This window comes from Podospora pseudocomata, chromosome 6, assembly GCF_035222375.1.
Source record: "Podospora pseudocomata strain CBS 415.72m chromosome 6, whole genome shotgun sequence".
NCBI lineage: Eukaryota > Fungi > Ascomycota > Sordariomycetes > Sordariales > Podosporaceae > Podospora > Podospora pseudocomata.
In genome coordinates, this window is record NC_085890.1 from 579,541 (window position 1) to 596,538 (window position 16,998).

The 16,998-nt window shown below is 52.7% G+C and overlaps 5 protein-coding genes across 5 annotated transcripts; 3 read left to right on the forward strand and 2 right to left on the reverse strand.

Moving 5' to 3' along the window:
* Nucleotides 1–435: 435 nt before the first annotated feature.
* QC762_604590 (uncharacterized protein) lies at nucleotides 436–960 on the forward strand (the record flags this gene model as incomplete). The annotated part of the gene is made up of 1 exon (XM_062892155.1): nucleotides 436–960. One exon carries the CDS (start codon nucleotides 436–438, stop codon nucleotides 958–960), a length of 525 nt encoding a protein of 174 aa, XP_062740232.1.
* A 671-nt stretch (nucleotides 961–1,631) lies between these two features.
* Nucleotides 1,632–4,614, reverse strand: QC762_604600 (uncharacterized protein). The gene is made up of 2 exons (XM_062892156.1): nucleotides 2,492–4,614; nucleotides 1,632–2,432 (listed from the first exon to the last, which is right to left on the reverse strand). Exons 1-2 carry the CDS (start codon nucleotides 3,337–3,339, stop codon nucleotides 2,126–2,128), a joined length of 1,155 nt encoding a protein of 384 aa, XP_062740233.1. The 5' UTR covers nucleotides 3,340–4,614; the 3' UTR covers nucleotides 1,632–2,125.
* Nucleotides 4,615–8,082: 3,468 nt separating this feature from the next.
* On the reverse strand, nucleotides 8,083–11,624 carry GCD1 (Translation initiation factor eIF-2B subunit gamma). Its single transcript, XM_062892157.1, has 2 exons — nucleotides 10,012–11,624; nucleotides 8,083–9,950 (listed from the first exon to the last, which is right to left on the reverse strand). The coding sequence occupies exons 1-2, from the start codon at nucleotides 10,190–10,192 to the stop codon at nucleotides 8,398–8,400; spliced, it is 1,734 nt and encodes a 577-aa protein (XP_062740234.1). The 5' UTR covers nucleotides 10,193–11,624; the 3' UTR covers nucleotides 8,083–8,397.
* Nucleotides 10,582–12,672, forward strand: QC762_604620 (uncharacterized protein). Its single transcript, XM_062892158.1, has 3 exons — nucleotides 10,582–11,673; nucleotides 11,739–11,932; nucleotides 11,991–12,672. The coding sequence occupies exons 1-3, from the start codon at nucleotides 11,059–11,061 to the stop codon at nucleotides 12,400–12,402; spliced, it is 1,221 nt and encodes a 406-aa protein (XP_062740235.1). The 5' UTR covers nucleotides 10,582–11,058; the 3' UTR covers nucleotides 12,403–12,672.
* Nucleotides 12,673–12,702: 30 nt separating this feature from the next.
* On the forward strand, nucleotides 12,703–16,958 carry QC762_604630 (uncharacterized protein). Its single transcript, XM_062892159.1, has 2 exons — nucleotides 12,703–13,586; nucleotides 13,648–16,958. Exons 1-2 carry the CDS (start codon nucleotides 13,247–13,249, stop codon nucleotides 16,428–16,430), a joined length of 3,123 nt encoding a protein of 1,040 aa, XP_062740236.1. The 5' UTR covers nucleotides 12,703–13,246; the 3' UTR covers nucleotides 16,431–16,958.
* The last annotated feature ends 40 nt before the right edge of the window (nucleotides 16,959–16,998 follow it).

Sequence of the window (16,998 nt, forward strand, 5' to 3'; positions counted from 1 at the left end):
CAATGTCTTTCCATGTGTGTATCAACTCTACAGTTTGCGACCTCGGCTTGATTGGGCAGGAGCCTATGAGAAGAAAAGCTTATGTGTGAGGCCGTTTTAGGCACACGATCTGTGACATGACAAGTGCCCAGGAGCGTGGCTGACGGAGGTAAGTCCACCTCCCCTCCTGAGTTCAGATTAAATACTAGAGGCACACATGAGGTGCCAGCATCCGGGTAGCCCTGTGAGGCCCCCGCTGATGAACACCTTCTGGCGCTATGTCACTAAATTATCGTGATATTTCCCAATCTATCTCTCTTACCGAACCTGCTCACCGAGGTATGTGATTCCCTCTACAGTACTCCCAAAAGTCAAGATCCTCATCTATCTCGCCCAAAACAGCGAGAAAATCTCCAAAAGAAAGACAGATAACGGCGCCGAGGTGCATGAGGCTGTATGCACCTGCCAAGGCAGAGCAGCATATGTGTCTCAGCACCAATTCTCCCCCATCATTCCAAGAAGAAACGAAACATGCCAATTTTCCAATTCCCATATTTATTCTCCTGTGTAACCTCCTCACCCAAGGTACCGCCGAAAGGTGACAGGAGGTTCTACAATCCTCACCTAGCGTCTCCTCAAACTGAGCTGCATGGTAAATCCTCTTTGACACTCTCCCAAAACGTCAAGATCATCGCCATCACACCACCTTTTTTCCAAAACGCACACACACCAACCCTTTTTCTATCACTGTTCTCCTCCCCGCAAGATCTATTGTCACACTCAGTCAGTCAGTCACACAACACAAACCGTTACAATGTCACCTACCCTTCCCAGCAGGAAAAAAACCTCCTTCGCTTCCAGAGTTCCTGTCGGCGATGGAAAGGGTGTGACAGAAAAAAGAAAAAGAAAAAAGCATGGCGTTGCAATGATAGACACAAACAACTCAATCGTTTTCCTATTGGATACCGACCACAGCTTTAGCGCAAGTGCCATCGTTGTCTGGGCGAGCAATGTAATTAATCTTCTATTACAACCACAAAAGAAAGTCATGATCTATTGGTATGCACCCATGATCTGACAACAACAACAACAACAACAACAACACAGTTGCGTAGGAGACTTTCAACTAGTGGATTTCCCATATAAAAATTCCCTGACTGCCAACTCTCTCAAAGCTAGTATCACTAACAGACGAATATGTGACCTGTCAGTTTAACATTCTCCACAGTCTTGTTCATCAGTCTTCAAGTGAGTCTTTGGAACTTGAATCGGAGGCAGGAGCACAGTAGCAACACAGTTGTTTGAAGTCAAAATATACTGTCCCTTGTCTCAGAAACCCCCCCACAAAAAAAAAAAAAAAAACACGAGACGCCTCGCCCCATGCCAGATCTAAGACACACAAGAAACACAAGAAACACAAGAAGTCGTTGGCTCAAATCAACTTTCTCCTCTTGCTGCTGATCGCTTCCTGTCGGTCAGTCACAAACAGACACGAGTTCAACGCCTTTCTTGTCAGGGTTCAAGTCGGTGTGTAGTCTCGCCTTTGTTGAGAAGCAGACCACACCCAAAGTGGCATCAAAATGCTTCCGAGTGCATCAAGGTCAGTTGTCAAACAACAGTTTCATTGCAGTGAAGTGAGTGAGAGAGAGATGTGTATGCTATGTGAATTATATTAATTTCTTTTTTAGCTTCACTAGCTAGGTAATAGCATGATACATTAACCCCTTCCCCCCTCCCATTTGTGAGTGAAGCTAAACCACCACAATACTTTTTTTTCTTTTGCCATCCCCTGTTTCCACACACCCATCCATCCACACATCATCGTCATCATCCGTAGAATATCAAGTAGTTGTTACATGACCAAAAGAAAAGAGATACTTCTCATATGGTTCCTCCCACCCACCCCATCACCACCCAAAGTCGGTTTTCCGTTACACATTTGTTGCCAACGACGACGCCCCCCAACCCCCCCAGCCATATGCAAAAACTCCAAATACCCAAGAATAAACAACAAGAATGAAAAAAAAAATGTAAAAAAGGAACGCGCACAAAAATGTGATACATATACACCACCACTGCCCTCCCACCCAATGCTTTTTTTGCCCTTGTTGTTGTTGTTGTTGTTGTTGTTGTTGTTGTTGTTGTTTCAAAGATCAGAATCCATCGAGTCCATACTCTCCCCCCTCATCTTATTACCACCCACCCCCTTCCCCATCACCCTACTCTTGAACTTCTTCGAGCTATTAATCCTCGCCTGCTCCCGGTTAAAAACCTCAATCGCCTCGGGGTTGTACTCGGTCCGACTGTTCTTGCTCTTGCTCTTCGCGTGCAGCCTGATGTGCTGCTTCCAGTTGTCCCGCCTGTTAAACCTCTTGGGCTGCCCGTCTTTGCTCTTCTCCGGCGGGCAAAACTCGCACACCCAGCCTTCTTTCTCTCCCCCGATGCCGTGTTCGCTGTTGTGATGTGTTAGAAATTGTATCAGATAGTAACTCGGGGGGTTGGGCGGGCTTACTTCTTGAGATGCCTCTTCAGATGCTCATTCCTCCTATAGGGCCCATAAGAACAGCCAGGCACAATGCACCGAAACGTAGCCTTTGGCTCGACATCATTCACACTCTCGCCCCCCCTCTGCGCCCTGATCCTCCCGTGTCTCTGCCTAGGAGGCGGCGGGGGATCATCCTTGATCCTATGAATAGGCGACGGCAACAACCCCACAGCCGAGGGCTCAACAGACAGGCTGTCCTTCAGATACTTATTCCTCATATCGATATCCTCCCCCTTGTCCTCAAACTTGAGCGGCGGGTGCCGAACCATCAAGCTCGGCCTCTTTGGCGTGTGCTCCCCAAAGCTGATCGGACTGTGGCTGTCCTGTGGCCAGCGCCAGTTCTCCAGCCCGTTGCTCGAAGGCAGCTGCTGCTGGGGACTCACCACCGCGGGTGGTGGCTGGAAGAGGTTGTCCCCGCAGTAGTACTCGACGTGTTGAGAAGGGGATAGTTGAACACCGCCATATCCGTTGTGGGAAAAGCTTCCGAAGCTCAGCTGGCTGCCACGCGAAGGAGTAAGGGGGAAGCCTGGCTGGCTAAAGTCGGATATGCCATCACCCTTGAAGGCGAATGCAAAGTACGAGTTGGATGCTGAAGACGGAGGAGTGAGCTCAATGGAGCGGCCGTCGATCGACGAGCTGAACGAGGAGGCATAGTCAAACGAGTGTCGTGGAGGAGTGGACCGGCCAGAGGTCGGTGTGTGAGGGCCGTAGCTGGAAGACGAAAGGGAAAAGCTGGATCCGCTAGGGCTAAACATGTCGTCGTCCTCCAACCCGAGAGGGACAGCATACAGCGGATGCCCTGTGTGGAACTCCATATTTGCCTTCACCGGCGCGTAGGAAGAGGGGATTGGCAGCAACGAGTGAAGGGAAGAAGCGAAGAGGACCAAAAGGGTTGAAGACCAAATAGACCTCTCTCGCACTGAAGCACAGGAATGAGGGCTGCTGGATAGATATACAGGAACAAGAGCGAGGATCGTCAGGAAAGACGGGTGGGACCCCTTGGACAACCGATGGACAACCCATCTGTCAAAGTAGGAATAGCTTGACCAATATAAGGGGCAAGGGAAAGGAGACTCGCGTGTGGCACATTCCTGTGCGACTCCCAAATGGCCGAGAGAAAAATGTCGTAGATCTCCTGCTCACCATCAGAGTACCTGAGAAATGTACCTTGAGGGACTCGCCCGTCCGTGCGGAGAAATGTCCCACTGCCCATGAGGGATGGAGTGATCGCCAACAGCGTCTGCACAGCAAGACAAGAGGGCCGACAAGTGGCCTTGCTGCAAGAGATAAGCTAGGTTTCTGAAGCCAAACAGGGTGGTATAATCCAGGGCGACCAAAGAGGAATAGCTGGGGGGAGCGGTTAGCGTACATACATACAGCTTTGCAGCTAATGGCCGGTTATGTAGAACACCTGATAACTCTGTGAAGCTGCAAGAGCATCTTGGCCTGCAACTCAAGCATCGAGGAAAAGCAATGTGGTAGGGAGATCAGGCGAGATCTTGGGCGAGGGTTTGCATAGGTAGGTGGGCAGGCAATTAGGTTCAGGGTCCCAGGCTCCTGGCCTTCGCCGGGCTGGAATGGCGATAGCACACGGGCAGGAATGGTGGGCTTCCCTCATCAAGAGGCCGAGCACAGGTGAGACAATCGAGTATCAAGGTGTGTGGACGATCAACAGTCGTTGCCGCAGGGCCCTCCACTTCCATGAGACTTGGGAGGCAACGTGTGTCCTTCTGTGGTCTGCGGAGGTTTGACACTGCGGAGACTGAAGATCGAAAGGGTCGATGAACAGGTAAATTGTTCCTAGACCTTTGTTCGGTAGGGCGAGGTTGAGTACCCCCTGTCCCGGATTAGCTGAGAGAGATGCAAACACCAACTTATTGGCAAGGTAAGGTAAATACTAGGTAAGCAAGAAGCAAACTTGGGTCCGGGTCGAAACAGACGAAGAAGAAAACAAGTCAGGTAGGCTGGACAATCCAATCGGATTGGGTAACATGAGGAGCCGGCATTCCCTACAGGTGACAGAGCAGAGTCGTAGTGGTTGGCAAGTCTCGGCGGGATCCAACGATCTAGGAACCAAGATAGCCTTCTTCCCCCCATCCCTCCCCCCGCGCCCCCCCCCCGAAAAAGGATACCCTCCAACAAGTTCGAGCTCCCACGATGTCGGGGATGGTGCTGGGGAAGTTGAGAGCGCAGCCCTGACGCGAGCCAATGACAACGGCGGATCTGGGCTTGGGCAAGCCACACAACAAGGACGGCATCTCAGACCCTGAATTTATCCCTCAGATAAACTCTATATTGACACTGTCCATGATGTGCTGCCATCCGCTTTGATCGTGCTTGCCAAGGGCGAAAGGGCACTTCTCCGACCGGGCTGAATGAGCAGAATGGAAAGTAAAGCGCCTCTTTCTGTCCTGTCTAGCCCATGACCTCCATGCGAGCAAACATTTTGTCCTTTTCAAGCCTCATGCTCACAAACAGCCGTCACATGGCGTCAACGACAACCGCCTCTCTCCTGACCCACTCACCCACCCACCTGGTCGACCGGTCTTCTCGTCGTCGAACGGAACGATTCCATTGTCTGATCCTGTCTCGCCCTCATCAATTCTTCTGAGACTTCTCACCGCAGTCCATCCTCCCATTGCTTCTCCCTGTGGCCCAGCTGTACCCTGACTAAGGCATGACAGGCACCCCCACCGATCTCTCTGCATTATGACCTCTGATCGTATCTGTACCGCGTGTGCATATGATGAAGAAGAAGCAATCCGTCCTGGTCGTCATCGCCCCGCTGCAACACCTCCCCAACACATACACATCAGATTGATACGAAGATTCCCCGCATTTTCTGATGAGGTCGAACCGTATTGGTATCGGTTCGAGGCGTTCATGTTCGAGATCTGATCAAGATTGCTAACCAAGCCCACCTACCTACCTGAGTTTGGATGGATTAGTGTGCCCTGTCTTGCAGTAGGGTACCGGAACTTTTGGTTGTGACGACCGTTTGCTTTGTATTTTGCTGATTTGATTGATCAGATCAACTAACAAGAAAACTGACCAGTAGTTGGTCGGGGAAATACCCGGCAAGTCAATTGTTAACTCCGCAAGTGACAGCGAGCAAACAATCGAGGTTCAGCCTCCCCAGCTTTCTTCCCCGTCCTCTGTCCTCTGGCCTCTGTCTTTTTGTCTCTCTCTACCACCTGCCTATGTCTCTCCCCCAGTCTCCGTGGCTTGTTTACCCCTGACGGTCGAGGCCGGACACTTACATATTTCATCCCTTGCGAAAAGTTTCCGCAACGGCACAGAGCTGTAGGGCGTCTCGTCTCTGTTACGGACAACCTTGCGGTTTCTCTTCACAGCCAGCAAGTGTTCGGGCCGGATTAACGAGAGTGGACATTGATCTCCCTGCAAGAGGGCTCTTGTTCCTGCAGGACATCGTCGATGGAGGGGGGGTGTCAGGGGGATGTCTTTTCCCTTCCCCAAATCGTCAACACAATGGCATTGATTGCTTGGGGGGGCGTTGTAGAGCAAGTTGCACAGCTCACAGTGTCGGTGGCTTGTCTATCCGAGAGGTTGAAGAGGCCTCATTCAAGAGGCACAACGCTTGATATCACCTTGATCACGCATGCTTCTTCCTCCAGTGAACTGCATCCACCCTCTGCCACGACCGCCATATCACAACGGTCTCTGGGCAAACAAGAGGGGCCGTTGGTGGTTCGAGGCAAGATCCGCTTCAATTCTCTTGGTAGCGCTATCAAGTACAGTGTATATGCCCGAGATATTGTTGCTCGGCACAGTTGTCGTGTCTCATCGCGTCTCCTCTCCTTGACGGCGTGCGGGAGGCGCATGCTTAGCTAAGCCAGCCGGCTGGCTTCCACTTGTGTGTTTGTTACCCCATCAGACATGAGAAGGAGTGGTTCCCTGTCTCTGATTGGACAGGTGGTCTACACCCTCAGGAACGGTGATGGACATTCACCACACCACTTGTTGTCTTTGGAGGGTGGATCAGATCAGCCCAGGGGTCTGTGGGGTACTACGGCAGTTGTGGGGGGAAAAGGTAACAAACATACTACTGCATGGGACCTGTTGTTTGGTTTGTTCTTTTCGGCGGACGGAATACCAACCGAGAGAGTCTCATTTCTCTCTCTCTCAAAAAGAAAGAGTTCGCCGACCACTATTCTGGGAGGGTGAATCATGTAGGTCATATGAGATGGTGAGCTAGTAGGGGGCAAGGGTGTTTATCACACACAGGGGAGAGAGGTCAGGATACAGGGTATGTCAGTCTACCTTGTTTCTGCGCATCTCATTACCCTCGCTTATCACCGGTCGTCTTGCCACATGGACCACCGCAACCTGTCCTGGGGTCAGCCGGCTCTTGAAGCAATCACCAGATTCGGGGAACTTGCCGACAGGTGAAGGAGGGGTTCGTGATGTTTGTACGTGATATCGAAAACCCCTTCTTACATCTCTTCCTTCAGAGGCCCATATCAGGGGTTGGTCTGCTGTAGGGTTGTTCGAAGCAAGGAGTGAGAGGGAGGGAGAAGACACATGTTTGACAGGAAACGAACCTGCCTACTACATGAGGAGGGGAAGACATGGGGGGCATGAGTAGGGATGACTTCATGTAGTTGTAGTTGCCAACTTCTTCAGCCCAAGTTACTCTACACAAGACAACCCCCTCTCGGATGCCCATGTTGTGGCTATTCTTAACGGTGACAACTTTTATGTACCTAACCCCCTCTCGTGATCTCGTCACCATCCAACATCAGCGACAAACATTTCCCAGCTGACCTCCCTACAAAGTATCAGCACATGGTAGACTACCTCACTACACTGATGATTAATTCCCAAAACAATGAGACGGACCATCACCACCGCCCGCCCGCCACTATCACCAAAGCAGCAGCTACAGCATGTTCCTCCTACCTAGATAGACAAACATCTTCTCAACCGTGACATCAAATCATACGAGAACCACTCACTCGCCGAACTTGGGGGTAGGTAGGCGGTGGTTTCATCACAGCTGAGCAACCTCTACGAGAAGAATCGATTCTAATTTCAACTCATGCCAGTCAGCCAAGCTTGGTCTTTTATTAGCCCTATTGGATTTGGGGCTCGTTTTTGTTTGCGAGCGGGAGGTAAGGGGGTGATATATGCTGAAGGATGAAATAACTGGTGAATGTAAAGGAACTTGACGGAGATAGCATGTTGAATTGTATATGGTAGAGATGATTGAAACTCTTGTAAAGATGGAAAGATGGTTGATCGTGTCTTTGAAAGATAGGTAATTGGTCTTGGAGGATAAGTTCATCGGTTTTAAAAGATACCCAAGGTAGCGAAGAGGCCTGTTTCCTATTTTGAAAATGGCCAACTCTTAGCTGTTATTACCAGCTTACAGAGCTGTCTACGTGCGTGGTAATGTAAATAGTTACAGCATCATGATACGACTACAAAAGTTGCCTTTGTGAGTGTGGCGGAATAATCGAGGGCGCCTATTATCCGAGAAAGATGTAACACCGAATTTGGCTCGAGAAAAGGATAGGATAAAATAACGAAAGTTGGGGTGAAAAGGAAAACATGTGAGATTGCTTTGCTCCACCAGTTGACCTCAAAAGGTTCCGTGTCTACCTAATAGAGTAGCAAGGTAGGAAAGCATGACAGGACTGTTGACAAGAATAGTATTTACACCCCACGAATCTAACACATGTCGGTACCTCATCCATATATATATAGGTAGCCTTTATATACCGACGAGCGAGCCTGCGATTCACGTCTCACAGCATATCAGGCAACTGAGAGACAATTGGATTCTTTTAAAACCATGTCAATATATCCTTCAGAGACAGAACCCCATTCTTCCTTTGCCCTTGAGCAACAACCTACTCCTCATCACTCCCGCTCCCCTCCCCATCAACACTCCCCTCCACATCATCATCCCTCTCATCATAAGCATCATCCAGCTCCTCTTTCGTAGCCTCCAGCCCGCTCGAGCTCATAAACTTCTCCTCCTTCGCCTCCGTCTTGGCCTCCACCAGCAGATTCTCCTGCACCTCACAACCAGTCAGCGAGCACCCCTCGCCCAACTCGGCCCTCCTCCCAATGATGCACTTGGTCAACTTGCAGTTCTTCCCAACCACCACACCATCCATCAGCAGGCAACCCTGCAGCTTGGCGCCCTCGCCGATCTGGCAGTTGGTCCCAATGACGGACTCCTTGATGGAAGTCTTCTCTGACACGGTCACGTTGTCGGCGACGAGAGAGTCAGACTTGGAGATGGTGGTTCTGGGCTTGACACCCTCTGGGTAGGCGACCTTGCGGGCGTGGCAGTAGGGACTGGGTGGGTTGGTGGTGTCCTGGATCTCCTCTAGGGAAGGCAACTTGGCCAGTTGGAGGGAGATTTGCAGTAGCAGTTGGGCCGTGTCGACGCGGCGGATGATGGGTGTTGGTTTGGCTGGGGTGCCGGTAGAGGTAGGGTGGATGTAGGCGAGCAATGGTGGTACCTCTACCGATTTGGAAGCAGACTCCATGGGGTTAGGCTCTTCTACCTTGGGGGTCTTGAAGGTGACCACCTGGTTAGGTTCCTCAGCTGGGGTGGAGTTCAGGCTGAGCTTTTGAGTGGCAGTCTCGAGACTGGTGGTGTTGGTGGTTTCACCACGGGGACTGTTGGTGTCGCCGTGTTGGGAAGACGAATCGTCCACTGGTAGGGCGAGAAACTCGTCAAATCCAAGCTTGGAAGAGAGGCCCTTTTGCCAGCTGGCTTTGGCCCACCAGCCGATGACATCTTCGCCAATGGTTTCGAGTCGGTCATTTTCCTTGACGAACTTCATCACCCATTGAGGGAAGATGTAAATATGGGCGTCGCGGTGGGTGGTATGCATTTTGATCTTGGGGTGCTGTTCGACGAGGTCGTGGCGGGAAGGGAAGCCCTTCTTGTCCTCCAGGGTATCCTTCAGAGTATCCGTGGGCATCGAGCATACCAGCTTGGACAGGTGAGGGAAGAGAGAGCCGCTCGCGGGCAGCACTGAGGATGAGGGCAGTGGTACTGTCGCAATAAACTCGGTTTCCTCACCCTTGATGGGTGTCTCTGATTTTGTTTGGTAGTAGACGGACAGACCGCCGCTGTGCTTTCCCTGGGATGCGCGAGAGTCGCCCAGCACATCTCCTAAACTGGCAGACTTGACCATCCATGCTTGCAAGAGCTTCTCTGGACCCAACTCGCATACCAGATCGCAAGGGAGGACCAAGAAGTCGGAAGTTACGAGTGACTGTAGCTCTGGAAGTCTGAGAATCTCGGCAGTGCCCGTGTTTTGATCCAAGTCCTCTGGTGCAAGGAGATCAGGGCGTGGGAGTGGCAAGCCAGTCAGGAATGGATTTGTCTTGAGCGCACTGTCAATGGCTTCCTTGGCTGATGGGGGGCAGATGAGTGTGATGTCTGCAATACATGTTAGTTATGAAAGAACAATAAGGTGTTGAGATTGGTTGTGAGGTCTCACTTGTGATGCCAGCTCGGTAACAAAATTCAAGCGGGTACCAGACCATAGGCCGATTGGCAATGGGAAACAGAGCCTTTGGGTTCTCATCAGGGTTTGCTGTGAACGTTGGGAATGAGCTTCCCGGGCCGCACAAGATGAGGGCCTGCAACCCAGGGGTCGCGATAGTGACTGCGTGGGGCATGGCAGCAAGTATCTTAGACGAGTAACTGTTCGATGAAGGTGATTGCTCAAGGAAATTTGAGGTGGGGTTGATTTTATGTGACGGGCTGCCCTGTATGGTAAGTCTAGACCTCTGTCCAACTGGAAATCTGAATCAGTGACTGGGTTGATGGAGCTGACTTTTCCTCTGGCTTTTGTTACTGTAAGTGAGAATCTGAGTCACCAGAAGCCAGCCGCAAAGGAAGGGTTGCCCTTAAAAGACCCCTCCATTCATGTGTGAATGCCCCTCCTTGACATAACAGGGTTAGGGTTTGTGGCTTCGGCATTGCATATTGGATACGTGTAGATTGAGGAATGATATTGGGTTCTAGGCTAGAGTACTAGACAACCTCTTTGAGATCGCAGAATGCAATCGACAATGTTAGCAGTTGTGATTGTCCTAGTTCCTGAGGCCAGACTGATGCTTTTGTCAAACTTGGGCTGTTGAAAAGTGACGTATTCTGACAAGAACACGGACCACACCGTGTTTCTTGGCGTCAGCTTCAGCTCTCCTTTGTTATTTCTCTCCGGGCCAACCACCTGCCTCGGTTTGGTCTATCCGAAAATTGGAGCTCGGCTTTGGTGTGCAACAAGAGGAAGCTGGGGCCGCAACCGCGCTGGGGGCGCCGGCATCAACAAACCGTGCCATCCCTCCCCAGCCTTCTCATTGACCGCGCCATCTCCACATGTCCATGTCCATGTCCACATGCTACCACCTGCTTAGACTATAGTGTCCCTCCCCATCACCAGCCACATAGTTTTCAACATCTCTTGACGACCTCCCCGAGTAAACCGACGAGAGCAAGCCGCAACCCGCCCGGAACGAGATGATCGATCGCAACATCACCAATGTCGCCGCCCTATGAGTCGTCCCGCCGCCGCGGCGTTTGGAACCATTGGGTCCCGCTCGCCGTGACCGTCACGGTTGCGACAGTGGGAGTTGTCGCCTGGGTTTGGAGCCAGCGGAAGGAGGAAGATCAGGAGGAAGCAGAGACCGGTTCCGCCTACCAGGATCTCGACTACGATGAAGGCGAATATGGCGACAACCCCGCCTACGGCGCGTCCCGGGATGGTGCTGCTGGCGGGACCCAGACTCGCTCGGGCGGTCCTGGTGTCGCTGCTGCAGCCTCGCAGGTGGAATCGTCCACCCTGGGCTGGGCTGCGTTGCGCCGGACGCCGAGCCCTTCACAATTCTTCGATACCGCGAGGAGGACTGTTACTGGAGGGCTGAGTGCGGCTGGCGCAGCTGTTGGAAGTGCTTTGGCTGCCATCAGGGAAGAGGACAAGACCGCATATGCAGACCACGAGACCTGGTCCGAGGAGATCGAGGCCAAGAAGGAAAGGGTTGTCCCATCAACCTCACAGGCCAAGGATACCAACAAGCGCCGTAAGAAGGTTGCCATTGTTATCTCGGCTGATAATCATATCGACGATATGGATGCGGATGGGTATCACGAACATGCTGTGCGTGCCCCCCCTTCGGTGTACCCTTAAGCTCCCGAGAGAATATCCATGCTAATCCGCAATAGTCTATTCTGTCTCACATTCCTCGGTCAATTGACACCTCCAAGCACAAGCTCTATGTTCTCATCTATGCCCCCAATCTCAAGGAGACCACACGCGAATCGCCTAGCAACCGTCCCCCGCCTTCTTTGAGCTCGTCGTTCTCCAACATCGACCCCGCTCAAGCCCAGACTTCCGGCGATGAGGCCAAGAGCCCTGCGTACGTTTCAACTATCCGGTGGAGAATTCCACGGGTTCTGTAACTAACTTGCGTATAGAATCGGCCCATCCACATCTGATCCGGCCTACAACGCTATTTACGCCCAGGCTCAAGCGCTTGTTGAAAAAGACAGCATGATTCTGACCTTTACCACCCTTAATGGCCACTCGCACATTTTGCGCCACATTCAGCCCGAGATCATCTACCTCCAGGAGTCTCTCGGCGGCGAGAACGGCAGCATTGTCACCAACCTTCAGACCTGGCTCCGTCACGACATTATTCTGGTGGTGGGAGCGGAAAGCGGCCACGGAGGTCTCGCCGATAGCGAGTCAGAGGCGGAGAAGCCCGGAAAAGCGGAAGAGATCTGGTGGCACCGGGAAGACCGGGTGGGCAGAGGACGCGGTGTCATCGTGGTCGATGCCCAAAAGGTGCAAGACGACTGGGCTCGCAGAGTGCTAGGTAAGGAGTAAAAACAGGCCCGAGTGACGGACATGACTGCTCTGAGTTGATGATGATGGATTGGATTTTTTTATTTCTTGTAGACATGTTGCGTGAGCAAGCGTGTCATATATACCTCTGTAAGCACGATTTACATAAGATGCTGGTGTCACAGCCTATCTAGTAGTAGTAGTAGTAGTAGTAGTAGTAGTGGTAGAATCTATAAAACAAAAGATGGAAGAGATACTGCATTATACTGGGGTCACGTGATGCGGCTCAGTGCCAAGCAGCGTTGAAGCCACCACCCGTCCAAACAGGGATTGATTCGCCAAAGAAAACACCCCACAAAGAGACAGGCCATCGTCCACTGATCGACCCCAGGCGCATCCGCCAGAACGACGAGCATCAAGTTTCGGCATCGCAAGAATATCAGTACATGCAGTCGGCCGCCGAGTCGCTGGAAGAACCGGTATTACGACGCATTGTTTACGTCGAAAACTCTGCTGCAAACCGCGTGGAACGACCGCCATTGACGCCCGCCCCAACAGCGGAAAACACTGGACCTGACCTGGAACTCATTCCAGAGCCGAATCACGCTCCGCTGGCCGCGACCTGACCCTGGACCGCGGCGCATCATCATCATCCACCACCACCGTCCACTTTCAACCCCATCGGCCATCGCTATCGCGCCCGCCCCATCGATTCAAGCATCAGCCTCAATTGCTCCCATCGACACTCGACCGTCCTCGGCGCTCTAACATATTTTTTTTCTCTCTCGTCAGCCCTCCCGATGCGATTCGAGCAGGGGAGCAACCTCTAAGCGACGGGTCTCCCTCCCTCACGCCGCTGCCTGCGGGCAGCAGCTCACCCATCCAAATGGCGCCCACTGTCGCCGCTGCTTCGGCAGTGTCGGTCGCGACCAAGGCGAAACGCCCCATACCTCCGGGCATACAAACAAACGGCGCCGTGATCACATCACGCTCTTCGCCGTCACCATCCATATCAGCCAAGCGAGCCCCCTCGGCCGTCCGCCAACCCTCGATTCCCCCAACCGCTAACGGCACCACCCCATCATCAGCCCGACCCCCAAACCGGGCACGGCGAGAAGCCTCAGCACAAATACTGGGTAGGGGCCAGAGGAGTGCAGGCCTTAGATCGGCCAGCCTCGTCCCGGACTCTGCGATATCCCCTACCCTGACGGATCCACCACCATACGGTATGCATGGCGCGCTGCATGCGCTCGTTGATGTTGCCGTATATGCTAACTTGAACTGCAGTGGTAACTGACGAGTACATTTTGAAAAAATATGCCGGGAACCCGCCCTCCCTCATCGTGCATCTATTTCAAACGCATTGGCGATTTGATCAACAAGAGGGCATGTTTCCATACAAATCGCCCATGAAGATCTTCCTCGACCACGTTCGGGAACGCACTGTCCCCAACGAGCTGCTGGGCTACCTGACCGAGGCGGGGGTTCCTTTCTATGAAGGATGCTTAATTGTGCAGGTACATGATCACAAGACAGCCACCCAGCAGGTCAAAGACGTTGCTCGGCCGACCTCTGCCCCCTCGAACTCCAAGTCAATGCCGACGCCCTTCTCGATTCACAACTACAACCAATGTCTCACGCCATCCTCGTATGTCCCTTACCCAGAAGAGAACCTCAAGGCGAGCGGGGCGGCTGTGCCGGCCAGCGACTCGGACAGCAAACGAAAAACGGCCGAGGAAAAAGATAAGGAAAACATGCCGGCCCCGAGCGCGCCCATAGATCAGAAGAGCAAAGGACCAGTAAAGCCCAAGATCATCACGGTTGTGCTGCACCCAACACAGCATAGTTTGCATACAGATCTTATGATTAAGGCCAGCACCCCCCGAGGAGCTTCAGAGTCACGCGCTGATGGAGCTGTTCCTCCGACACCTCACGGAGCTGTGCCTCCTACCCCTATGGCTGGTAGCATGCCCCCTCCGGCCAAGAAACAGAAACGAGAGAAAATGGAACTGGACTCGAGCAACATCTACGTTGCCGAATCGCAGATTCTCTTGGCAACAACGGCGCCCTTGGACCTCGAGCCTACAAAGAATGCCGAGGAAACACTAGCCAAGCTCGAGCAGCTCGCGCACCCCGACCACTCGCACAAACCACCAGAGCCCAAGACTCGCAAAAGAACCGTGGCGGAGATGGCGGCCGACGAAGCAGCAGCGGCTCAGCAAGAGCGCTACATGCTCATTCTCGATGAGCGTGCGTCTTCCAAACTGGGCGGTGCTCAAACGGGGGGCAGCGGTGCAGATGGAGATGGCCAAGCGGCAGCTTCCACGTGGGAGCCTAGATTTGAACGCTTCAAGGTCATTGAGAACATCCAGAAGGAACATGCGGCCAAGAAGGAGGCAGAAAAGCTCAAGCAGGCCGAAAACGAACGCAAGCTCCAGCTGGCCAAGCAGCAGCAGGAGCAACAAGCTGCTGTTTTGCACGCTCAACAAGCGCAGCAAGCCCAACAGGCGCAACAAGCCGAGGAGAGGAGAAGAAAAGAGCAGGCGGCAATGCTGCAAAAACAAGAGGCACAGAGGCGAATGCAACAAGCCCAAGCCCAAGCCCAGGCTCAACAAGCGGCTCAAGCAGCTCAGCAGCTGGCTCAGGCTCAGCAGCAGGCTCAACAACAGGCTCAACAACAGGCTCAACAACAAGCCAGGGCTCAGCAAGCCCAGGCTCTGGCTCAGCAGCAAGCTCAACAAGCCCAGGCGCAGCAGGCGGCTCAACAACAGGCGCAGCAGAACCAGGGAATGCAAAATATGGGCACTCCCAATGCTCAGCACAGTCCGATGGCCGGCGGCATGGGCAACGGCATGCCCGTCAGCATGGCACCCCAGGCCCAGGCGCGCTTTACCCAAGTCTCACAGCCACAAGCCTCGTCCCCTATCATCCGCCAGAATACTCCCCAAGCGGCATCGTCGCCCATGGTTCAAGGTGTTCCCATGCAGCATTCCAACTCCAACATGGGCCAAGCTGCAAGCCCACCCCGACCTTCATCTGTGGTGCAAAACCACCCAATGGCTGCTCCCATGGCTCCCAGCATGTCGGCACGTGGAAGCCAGCAGAGCCATGCTGCCGGTACCCCTAGGATGCATTCTGCAACTCCCAATATGGCCCAAGCAACACCAATGACGCGACCCATGGCGGTGCCGACGCCAAGGATGTCCCAAGCAAGCCCACCACCCGGTGTCTTGACTCCTCAGGCCATGGGACAAGCGATGTTGATGAACGCCCAAGGCATGGCGGGTATGCCAAATGTCAACATCCAGTCCACAGCTCAGCAGATTGCGGCTCAGCAGCGAATGATGCAACAGCGGCAGCAAATGGGGATGCAAAGCGGGGGTGCCGTGCCTTTGAATCAAATGCAGTTCCAGCAACAACAGGCGATGCTACAGCGGCAGCTTATGCTTCAGCAACAGCAGCAGCGTGGTCAAATGATGACACAGGGCAACCAGGCTCTCGCAGCCAACTATGCGCAGCAGTTGAACAACATGCAGCAACAAGCAGGAATGCAGATAACACCCCAACAGCGCCAGATGCTCATGGCTCAGTCAATGGCGGCAGCCCAGCAACAGAACCCTAACATGATGGCGATGAACGGCATGACGCCACAGCAGGTGGCTCAAATGCAACAAATTCAGTTACAGCAACAGATCCAGCAGCAACAACAATTGCAGGCCCAGCAGAGGGCCCAGCAACAGCAGCAGCAGCAGCAGCAGCAGCAGCAGCAGCAGCAGCAGCCAACGCCCCAGCAGATGCAAATGCACGCTCTGCTTCAGCAACCCCAGGTTCAGAGCCAGATTACCAACCACTCGAACGCTCTATTTACCAAGAGACTGCCCGAGCTTGCTCAACGTTATGGTGGAAATGCGCAAGCAATCCCACAGGAAGAGTTGGCACAATTCAAGGCGCAGTGTCAACAGCAGGCGGTTGGTCTTGTGACGAGAACGTATGCGCAGAGGAACATGCAGATGCAGGCGCAGCGGGCTCAGGCGGCGGCAATGCAGGGGATGATGCAACAGGGGATGTAACGGGCTGTGAATATGGGGGGGTGTTGCTGTTAAGGGGGCCTCAGGTATGGGGAACATACTTATATCAAATTATACTCAAAAAGAGGGGGGGGGGTGGTTGTTTTTCATTTGGAGTTTTGCGGGGACAAGGCAAGCGATGTTTACACGGTGTGGTTGGTTGGTTCCAGAAAGCTAGGAATTTGGCTCTGGCTTTTTTATCGTTTCTTTTATCATTCCGTTGCTTCTTATTTTTTTTTCACAGCCAGGCTTCCCATATTTCGGGGAAACGGCTAAGACTATATACCCTGGGTTTATCAATTGGGACATTTTTGGTTTGTTTTTCACCCCTTCCCCCCCCTTTTTTTTAGTAACTAAAGAGCGATGAATGAAAAAAGCGAAGAAGGAAGGGGGTTAGTTGGTTTGGTTTTGGTTGGCCAGCGGATGGTGATGAGGGGGATGGGAATGGGGTTGTCAGAACTGTTTATTGCTGCTACTACTACTCCTACTACTCCTACTCCTACTACTACTACTACCACTACTACTACTACTTGTGTATTTTGTACTGTTGGATTGGAAATGGGAAAGGGGA

What these genes read in the sequence shown, in the direction of transcription:
- QC762_604620 (XM_062892158.1), top strand. Translation starts at nt 11,059, where the DNA reads ATGTCGCCGCCCTATGAGTCGTCCCGCCGCCGCGGCGTTTGGAACCAT. An exon ending in ATGGGTATCACGAACATGCT is followed by an intron (nt 11,674 to 11,738) that starts GTGCGTGCCCCC and finishes AATCCGCAATAG; the next exon opens with TCTATTCTGTCTCACATTCC. An exon ending in GATGAGGCCAAGAGCCCTGC is followed by an intron (nt 11,933 to 11,990) that starts GTACGTTTCAAC and finishes ACTTGCGTATAG; the next exon opens with AATCGGCCCATCCACATCTG.
- QC762_604630 (XM_062892159.1), top strand. Translation starts at nt 13,247, where the DNA reads ATGGCGCCCACTGTCGCCGCTGCTTCGGCAGTGTCGGTCGCGACCAAG. An exon ending in GACGGATCCACCACCATACG is followed by an intron (nt 13,587 to 13,647) that starts GTATGCATGGCG and finishes CTTGAACTGCAG; the next exon opens with TGGTAACTGACGAGTACATT.
- GCD1 (XM_062892157.1), bottom strand. Translation starts at nt 10,192, where the DNA reads ATGCCCCACGCAGTCACTATCGCGACCCCTGGGTTGCAGGCCCTCATC. An exon ending in TTACCGAGCTGGCATCACAA is followed by an intron (nt 9,951 to 10,011) that starts GTGAGACCTCAC and finishes CATGTATTGCAG; the next exon opens with ACATCACACTCATCTGCCCC.
- QC762_604600 (XM_062892156.1), bottom strand. Translation starts at nt 3,339, where the DNA reads ATGGAGTTCCACACAGGGCATCCGCTGTATGCTGTCCCTCTCGGGTTG. An exon ending in CTGAAGAGGCATCTCAAGAA is followed by an intron (nt 2,433 to 2,491) that starts GTAAGCCCGCCC and finishes ACATCACAACAG; the next exon opens with CGAACACGGCATCGGGGGAG.